Source organism: Lipophrys pholis (assembly GCF_963383615.2).
Source record: "Lipophrys pholis genome assembly, chromosome: 9".
Classification (NCBI taxonomy): domain Eukaryota; kingdom Metazoa; phylum Chordata; class Actinopteri; order Blenniiformes; family Blenniidae; genus Lipophrys; species Lipophrys pholis.
In genome coordinates, this window is record NC_137639.1 from 7,119,282 (window position 1) to 7,128,833 (window position 9,552).

The 9,552-nt window shown below is 42.0% G+C and overlaps 1 protein-coding gene across 1 annotated transcript; it reads left to right on the forward strand.

Annotated features, from left to right (window-relative positions):
- Positions 1–394: 394 nt before the first annotated feature.
- On the forward strand, positions 395–8,515 carry LOC308114878 (uncharacterized protein). The gene is made up of 3 exons (XM_080472115.1): positions 395–663; positions 1,321–1,542; positions 7,627–8,515. Exons 1-3 carry the CDS (start codon positions 481–483, stop codon positions 7,792–7,794), a joined length of 573 nt encoding a protein of 190 aa, XP_080328241.1. The 5' UTR covers positions 395–480; the 3' UTR covers positions 7,795–8,515.
- The last annotated feature ends 1,037 nt before the right edge of the window (positions 8,516–9,552 follow it).

A 9,552-nucleotide genomic window follows, 5' to 3' on the forward strand; every position in this document is an offset into this window, starting at 1 on the left:
GTTACATTACTGTGTGGGTTTAGTTTGAGTGTCTGGCTCTCTATCACTTCAAACAATATAACACTGTTAAGAAGAGTGTTTGGAAGCGTTGTCTGTTCCCATGCAGAGTGGTTCAATGTGTTGAAAACTGTAGATTTGCTTCACTCAGACATGTAAGGAGGAGTTAAATAGATGTACACGGTGGAATCAGAGAAACTTGTGTCTATATAGTGACTCATTATCAACTAATCTGATTTTAGAGACAAGTATCTGTCCATCTTCTTTTCTGTTTTATATAACCCCTCCCATCCTCCGCTAACTCTTCTTCTGACTCCTCCCATCCTCTAACTCCTTCTTCTAACCCCTCCCGTCCTCCTCTAACTCCTCCTGTCATCCGCCCTTCGTCCTCATATGATCCAGCTCTTTCTGGCCACCGGCAGCAGGACAGTAATCGAAGAGGGAATCGGGATAATATCACCTCAGAGAAGAAGGACTAAAGTCATGGATCCAGAAAAGGCAGTGATGGCTAATCCCGGAGAGAAGACCCCCATGATGCAGCCCCCCATGATGCAGCCCCCCATGATGCAGCCCCCCATGGCACAGCCCTACATGGGCCAGACCTCCGCTCCACCGCCCTACAACGTCCAGCAGGGTCAGCCTGAGCCCGGCCAGGCTCACCCACAGGTAATGATCCACTCTACCATGACTAAATACAATCATTTTAAACCTTTAATTTGAAGCCTTTTCACAGAAATAAAGAAGAATTTCCTCTTCTTTATTTAGTATTTGGACAGTAGGGTATTTATTATCGGTGGTCAGTCAGCCCTTCTCCTCTCAGGAGTCCAGCTCTTGTACATATTTGACAAAAGAAGTCCCACATCTAACTACATTTCTTCCATAATTAGGGAGTTCTCTGATCCATACTGTCTGTGATGGCGCTGTTGGAGATTTATTAATGTATTCTTATTGACTTGAAAATGTGAAAAAATAGAAAAATCTTCAAGAACACCAACAGGCTGAAAAGCTTAATGATTGTTTCAATCTAGTATCAGTCAATATTGGTGTAGTGATGATGATGATGTTGTGTTTTCCTACTGGCTGCCGGATGAAACCTTTTGTGTCCACTTATGACGCCATGGTAAGTCTAATCACACTAAAACACTCAGGTCACACTGATGTTCAGGAAGCTCTCCTGAGACGTCGGTTAAAGGTTAACCCAACCTCTCTCCTTGATTTCCGGTAAAACTTGTTGCCCAATCCGACGATGTCATCAGAAGAGGAATAACAAGAGAATGACGTGTAATTGTAATTTGAGCTTCTTCCTGTAAATGTGCCCTGCAGATGTACGGACACCAGTCATACGGAGGAGGATACGGAGCGCAGCCTTACCCTGCGGGTCAGCAGTACCCGGCACAGCCGGGGGTCTACACAGTCCAGCCTGCTGTGTACATGACCCAGACCCCCCTGGCCAACCCCGTCAACGACTACATGGGTTACTCCATCTTCACCTTGATCTGCTGCTGCCTGCCCCTGGGAATCGCTGCCCTCATCCACTCCATCTCTGTGAGTCTGATCAACTTATGTTGATCATTATTCCCATTATTAGAAATTATTACGAATAGATAAATGACTTCTACAAAGAGCAATTAGAGGTTTAACACAAAAGTCAAAAGTGTTATCAGTCTGGTCTCATGGTGAGAAAAGCCCCGTTTACATGACAACGTCTGAAAATGATGTCCAATTACATGGCAATGGCAGAAATACAGAAAACTATTTAATTTTCATGTTGGGCCACTAGTGAGTGCTGTTGTTTGTTTTTGCAATTAAACCACACACATAGGTGCAGAGAACAATACATTTACAAGGGCGAGTACACGGACATTCATATGGACAGACGTTGAAGTTGGATTGTTATTCCAGGTGACCCTCAACTATAAAACCACCAAGTCCCAGGAGAATATAGACTGGGAGTCACGACACTCTGGAGGCAAACATTGTGTTTATTATCTATCTACTGTCACAAAAGCAGAACTATTAACTTGTTGCTGGTGCCCTGAAAGGACTTTGCTGTGTTCAGCGCTATATAAATAAAGTCACAGAGATTGGCTTTGACACAGAGGTTGACACAACACCCCAAAAAAGATAAATACCGCTTGTCATATTCATGTTAGAAGTCTTTTTTTTTGTTGGTTCCAATACCTTAAGTGACGTCCAACTACTGACTGGATTTGTAATTTTTGCTTAACTTTTATAAAAGTCTGGGTTCCAGGTAATGCTTTCTCCCAGTGTGATATTTCACTTTGAATTTTTGAGAAGAAATCATAAAGAAAGAAAACAAAAACACTCCATATAAGAACTGAATGTATTGCAATTGTAATGCCAGCAAATCCTCAACAACACAAATACTGCAGTAGTGCACAGGATTGACATCATCCTCCAGAGAAGCATCAGTGTCATGATAATTGAATATGGGGAACACAGAAACTTATTCTCAGGTAAATACATGAAGTCATTACAGCTGTGGCCTCAGAGAAAATTGTTTCTCAGTTTGATTTCTCTCTTTAACCGTCTACGAGTGCTGCGTCAGGAAAGATCAGAAATATTGCCAGAATGGGTGGAGACTAGTGAGGAATCCAGCAATAAGAAAGGGAAGTGTAATGGAGAAGAGATTTGGAGGTAATAAGTGTTAGATTACTTGTGTGGCTCATCCTGTCTCTGTGTTTGCTCAACCGAAACTTTTTAGTCATGAAGAGTTTAAATGAGCTGAAGGGAGATTTAGTAACTGATCTTTTCAGTTAGTTTGTGTAGTTTGTTAATAGTAGAGGGCTTACTAGTAATAGTGGACAAAATAAGCCTTCAATCAAATGAAAATGACTCATTATTTATTGGCTTGATTACATCTAATTTTCACATTATTTCACAAAACTTTATCAAGAGAAAGTAGATGTATGTCTCGGCCCTCGACATTATTGTTCATTTCTCATGTGGTGCTTTGAGGAAAATCTGTAGCACACCTGTGATTTACTACTATTGGAAGGTTTTTTGAGCAAGCTTTGGGGGGGAAAGCAGTTTTATATGACTTTAGTGCTGTTGGGTGGTGTAATTCAGACGATTGGAGTCGTATGACATGTTTAAGAGGTGTGATATCATGTGAGATTCACAATTTTACGATTGACTTGCACTTGAACATTTGAGAAAATTTAACAAATAGTTCAGAAGGTGCTAGAAAGTGGTTTATTCATGGGATTGTTTGGAATTTATGTATTTTTGTATTATACCAGGGCTGTCAAACTCATTTTAGTTGAGGGGACACATAAAGCCCAATTTCATCTTGAGTGGGCCGGACCCACAGAACAGAGACACAATAACCTTTAAATTTAAAGGTTTTTTTCCGTTGTGATGCAGAGTATAGTGATGAAACCAAACAAGCACTCATGAAAATTATTACCATCTCAACATGAAGCCACTTTTAATGAAACCTTCTGATGTAAAATACTGTGAAATGTCCCAACAGCTTCTCCTAGCTGTTTCCATGGCTGCTGTATTATGCATGTTTTTACAAACTCATCCTGACACCATGGTGTAACAGGAGACCCTGGTCCTCCGGGGTTCATTACTTCAGATGGGCACAGGGACAAGGAGTCATCTTCGCCATTCACCATTTTATGAATTGAACACCAACACACCACACACACACTTCCCTGCTGTCTCTTCTTGAAAAGGATTCCCCATCTCTTTCAACACACCAGTGAGAGTTTTTACGTTCTCAAGGAAAGAGCTCTGAATACTTGGTGTCTGCTCATGATGTCTGCTGTTATTGGCAACATCTTTTATCCCTGATGCAGCTTCATACCCAGCCACAAGGCGACTAACTTCAGGTCCAGCTGCCATTCACCTGCGAAGAGCTACGGGATCTTCTGTCAAACCGATTGCACCTCCGTCAACTTTGATGACGCCATTATTTTGCTCATGAGCTTGGTCGATGGTAAGCGCTGAGAATTCTCTGCTGGACTTGTGAACAACAAATTAATTAACTGCACACAGTTGTGTGTGCTACCCTCATCTAGTTTAGTTCGCGAGCCAACTCAGTTTTCCGGGGTGTGGCTATTGCTATATGTGACAACTTCTTGGAGCCATAGATGAGAGTTAGGCCTATAATGAAGACAAGTGACAGTAGTCCATCCAAGGGATGTGGCTGACTTCTGAACAAAGATACTACTTCTACCACTGCACCCATACACCCCATGTACTTGCAGTCATGGATCCCTTTAATAAGATTGAAAAAAGTCATAGGATTTGACTGAACATTTTCATTCTATGGCTATAGAAACAGCATATTTTGCATCAGAGAGTTTGGGAATATAGGATTAGACACGAAGATCATCAAAATTGGTTAACTGTACCCTAAATTATGAACAGAAGTTGTTTCTGTGAGTAATTCTGGTGGCCAGCAGGAAAAATGGCAGATATTTTGGAATTTTGAATGGTCAATCGAGCAGAATTGATCAGAGACCTCTTGAGGGTAACCATACCAAATGTTATCTGTCCCACTACAGCAGTTTCTCTCTCACTCTCACTCTTGCGGTCTCACCACCTTCAGAAAGAGGACGGTGCTCAGCCTTTCTCTCCAGTACAGATGTTCTAGTAGTCAAGATGAGGTGTTCTGATCCCCAGAGACTTGAAGGTGGCCACCCTCTCCATCTGTAGATAGGTTTGTCCTGTGGGTCAAAAGTGCTGAAGGATGAGCTTTTCAAAGCACTTCATAACCACAGATGTCACTGCTACAGTTCTGAAGTCATTTAGAAGGCAGTTTTCTTTGGCACCAGGATGATGGCTTCCAGCTTCAGGCATTAAGGGACCACAGCCAGAGACATGGACGTGATGTAGACCGCATTCAAGACTCCTGCCAGTTGGTCAGCTTAAGCCTGTAACACCTTACCCATCATTTTGTTAAGCACCTGGGTATATGGAAACGTGGCGTCTTGTGTGTGTGTGTGAACGTCTCCCCTCACATTTTCAATGAACTCTCCTCCTCACGTCATCACCTCAATGTGTTCCACGTGTGTCTCATCTCCTCGTGTATATCAACCCAATGTATCTGTGCCAGATCGTCAGGCCCTCGTCAACGATGTCCTGTGGGACATGTTGAACACCAATGTCTTTGTGTACTTGGATGACAGTCTCACAATCTCCCCGGATCTCGCCTCTCACACTCAGCTGGTACGTCGGGTTCTGAGGCGGCTGCTTGACCACCATCTTGTCGTCAAAGCAGAAAAGTGCGGGTTCCATGTTCCTCAAGTCTCCTTCTCGGGTATGTGGTGGGTGAGAGTCCGCATAGAAATGGACCCCGAGAAGGTTAGTGCTGTTCAGCAGTGGCCAAATCCTAACGGCAGGAAGGAGTTGCACCACTGTCTGGAGTTCCCCAACTTCTACCGGAGATTCATCTGTGGGTTCCGTTCTGTTGCCACTCCCATGCACTCTCTCACGGAGATCATGTGATCATGGGTTATTATGATTAATTATTAATTTACGTTTCTGGGGGTGTTATTTTAGGATTTGCTTTGAAAAATGCTTGTGGTTATTGTATTAGAAAAATCATGTATTCTTTAAGGAGGATGTGAATATTTATTTCTATTTCTTGATTGGTTTGGTTTAATCCAACCATGAAGGGGTTTGCCTGTTAAAAGCAGGGTGGGAAGCTGCATATAGGCAGTCTTTCTCTGGAGTTACATGTGGAAACAACAGGCCTTGGACAAGGAAATTGTTCAAACCGGTCAGCTGAAAGCAGAGCCGAGATCAGGTTGGGTTTTTTGTCTCTTGGTGTAAACATGTTTTTTTTCCACTGTAAATATTGAGCGCCGGCACTGGTTTTTGGAAAAATACAGAAAAAGTCGACTTGCCATATGAATCGTCGTGGTTGTTCTTTTGAACCAAAGTAGAACCCCTTCACATTCTTCACACTTTTGTTTTTGCTCCCATTTTTCATGAGCTGAACTCAAAGATGTAAATTATTTTCTATACACACAAAAGACCTATTTCTCTTAAATATTGTTCGCAAATCTGTCTAAATCTGTGTTAGTGAGCACTTCTCCTTTGCCGAGATAATCCATCCCACCTCACAGGTGCGGCATATCAAGATGCTGATTCAACAGCATGATTATGGCACAGGTGTGCCTTAGGGTGGCCACAATAAAAGGCCACTCTGAAATGTGCCATTTGATCACAGAGCACAATGCCACAGATGTCGCAAGTTTTCAGGGAGCGCGCAATTGGCATGCTGACTGCCGGAATGTCCACCAGAGCTGTTGCCCGCGAATTGAATGTTCATTTCTCCGTTTTACCGTCTTCAAAGGCGTTTCAGAGAATGTGGCAGTCCATCCAACCGTCCTCACAACAGCAGACCACGTGTAACAACACCATCCCAGGACCTCCACATCCAGCATGTTCACCTCCATGATTGTCTGAGACCAGCCACCCGGACAGTGGCTGCAACAAGCGGTTCGCCTATCCAACGAATTTCTGCACAAACTGTCAGAAACCGTGTTAGGGAAACTCATCTGCATGCTTGTCATCCTCATCGGGGTCTTGACCTGACTGCGGTTCGTCCTCGTAACCGACTTCAGTGGGCTAATACTCACATTCAATGGCGCCTGGCACATTGGAGAGGTATTCTCTTGACGGATGAATCCCGGTTTTCACTGTTCAGGGCAGATGGCAGACAATGTGTGTGGCGTCGTGTGGGTGAGCGGTTTGCTGATGTCAACGTTGTGGATCGAGTGGCCCATAGTGGCGGCGAGGTTATGGTATGGGCAGGCGTATGTTATGGACAACGAACACAGGTACATTTTATTGATTACACTTTGAATGCACAGAGATACCGTGGCGAGATCCTGAGGCCCATTGTTGTGCCATTCATCCACGACCATCACCTCATGTTGCAAGGGTCTGTACACAATTCCTGATCAACTCTATGAGAAGGAGATGTGTTGCACTGCGTGAGGCAAATGGTGGTCACACCAGATACCCCAAGCAGTGAACACAACAAAACCCTGAGACCAGAGCTGAGATCTTGATGCTGCTGCTGCTACCATGAAAGCAAGCTGCCTCATTGCTATCAAACTAGCCTTAAAGCCATGATGTCTGTTTGTAAAAACACCAGTAATGCATCAGCGACATGAGATGTTTTCTGGACATTTCATTGTATTATACACCAGAAGGTTTCATTAAAATTGGCTTTATGTTGAGATTGAAGCCATTTTCAGTATCAATTGTTAGTTTTTTGTGAAAATATAGATTTTTGTCACGTATACTCTGCGCCACAACAAAGAAAAACTTTTAAAAGGTTATTTAAAGTAGTGTTACTGGTCCGGCCCACTCAAGATGAAATTGTGCTGAATGTGGCTCTTCAACTAAAATGAATGTGACATACCTGATCTCCAGGATTTATATAATCGATGAAATCTCAGGATGTTTTTGAGGCATGATAATCAGATTGAGTGTGTGTGTGTGTGTGTGTGTGTGTGTGTGTGTGTGTGTGTGTGTGTGTGTGTGTGTGTGTGTGTGTGTGTGTGTGTGTGTGTGTGTGTGTGTGTGTGTGTGAAATGAATGAATAAAAAAAAAAAAGCTTTTCTTTCTGTCACCTTTTAGGCCCGTGATGCTAATCTTAGAGGCAACCAGGCTGAGGCGAAGCGGAACAGCAAGACGGCCAAAACGCTGAACCACATCGCTCTAGGAATTGGACTTTCATTCATAATCATTATGATTATCTGTGTAGTGGTTGTATATTCAATGGCGTATAGTTGGTCTGGTCACTGAAATAAGATTTTACTGTAACTTTGACTGAGACTGTTCTCAGGGACACAACAAAAATCTCTATTCAGAGTCAAAGATGTTGGTTATAGCTGCTTTGTGATTTGCATTCTGTATTATCTCACTAATCAACCCTTATTAGACATAACATGGTTTTCATTTTAAATGAATTCAGTCTCACTTTCATTTATATGTTCCGTGCGTTGAGTCAACGTCAGTATTCAAAGAAGTGAAACACAATTTCCACTCACTGAAATTCTTGACTGTAAATATGCACTTATATACAATATAATGAAAATTGAATTACCGGGGTTTCAGGTTGGTGAAGCGAATGCAAAACATAAAAAAGGGAGCCAGATTATCATTAAGCGTTTGTGATGTCTGTTTGAAATGCCTTATGAAAAATAGAGTGCACCTTTTCAGAAAATCAGTAGGAAACAAACACAGTAGAGTCTATGTGGGAGATGATCCCGTGTTGAAATCTGAACTGTTATTCTCAGGTCCATTTTTTTTATTAGTTGATTTTTACCAAAGCTGAGAAGAAGAGGAAAGCTTTTACTGTATGTCAGGTTTCTCTAGCCATCCATCCATTTTCTCCCGCTTATCCATTTCTGGGTCACGGGGGTGGCAGTCTGAGCACTGTCACCCAGATCACATTGCACCTGCAGGTGGTGAGCCCACAAGAAGGTAGGTTTCTCTACAAATAAAGTAAATGAATGTCTTGGTTCTTGGTCTTGATCTGTTTGTCGGGGGGTTGATGGCTTCTATCACACAACCGTGTGTGACAGCTGTGATTTTACTGCTACAGGTGGTAAAATAGAAAAAAATAGCACATTAGTTTGTGGCTGTTTGATCAGTTTATTATGTTTCCTCGTCTATTTGTCATTAAATATGACACAAGACCTGCTATGCCACTGTAGGGATTTCTTACCTCACAAGGATCACATGGTACCATTTATGTTGGGTTTTAGCAGTTTGGCTATCGATAATGATTAATAATTATCAAAGATAGTTAGTATTTCTTTTATTAAAAATCTAATGTGATCTGTATCAGATACCTCAGGAGCACCTCCTGTTTAACAGGAAATTATAGCCAATTCAGTTACATTAGTCTCATAAGATATACTAAACTATTAATTTGGAATTGCAATTATTAGTTAAATGAATTACTATTACCAGAATTAATAGTAAAGCATGAAGAATTTTGGAGTTCTTGACAGAAGAGGTCAACATTTCATTCATCTTTGTGCACATATACTGTATATAAGACAGCAAGTATGATTCCAAAAATTCTATTTATTTACAATGAAAACAGATTCTAACTACTACCTATATACATCTTGTTGTGTGTGTGTGTGTGTGTGTGTGTGTGTGTGTGTGTGTGTGTGTGTGTGTGTGTGTGTGTGTGTGTGTGTGTGTGTGTCATCTGGGACGGAACTACAAAACAAGATGGTGGATCACAATAAACTCCATTCAGAATGGTGGTTATCAGAGAGCAGGACGACTGTCCTCGGTCTCCACCATGTGTTGGAGAACAATAGAACATGGAAGTTAGTCTTTAGCGTTGCTTCCTGTGTGTCTCTGTTAAAGGAACATTTCTAAAATGAGTTTATGTGAATGTGGCGTCGTCCGAGGGTGTTCAGTTACGGTGATGTTGTCTTTGATGTGATCAGTGACGTGCAGTCAAGGTAGGCAGTGCCTACCCAAGGCAGAATTGATGTGAATGAAATATTCATTTTGATTATTTGTTTTAATTATAATGTA

What these genes read in the sequence shown, in the direction of transcription:
- LOC308114878 (XM_080472115.1), top strand. Translation starts at nt 481, where the DNA reads ATGGATCCAGAAAAGGCAGTGATGGCTAATCCCGGAGAGAAGACCCCC. An exon ending in CCGGCCAGGCTCACCCACAG is followed by an intron (nt 664 to 1,320) that starts GTAATGATCCAC and finishes TGTGCCCTGCAG; the next exon opens with ATGTACGGACACCAGTCATA. An exon ending in CCCTCATCCACTCCATCTCT is followed by an intron (nt 1,543 to 7,626) that starts GTGAGTCTGATC and finishes GTCACCTTTTAG; the next exon opens with GCCCGTGATGCTAATCTTAG.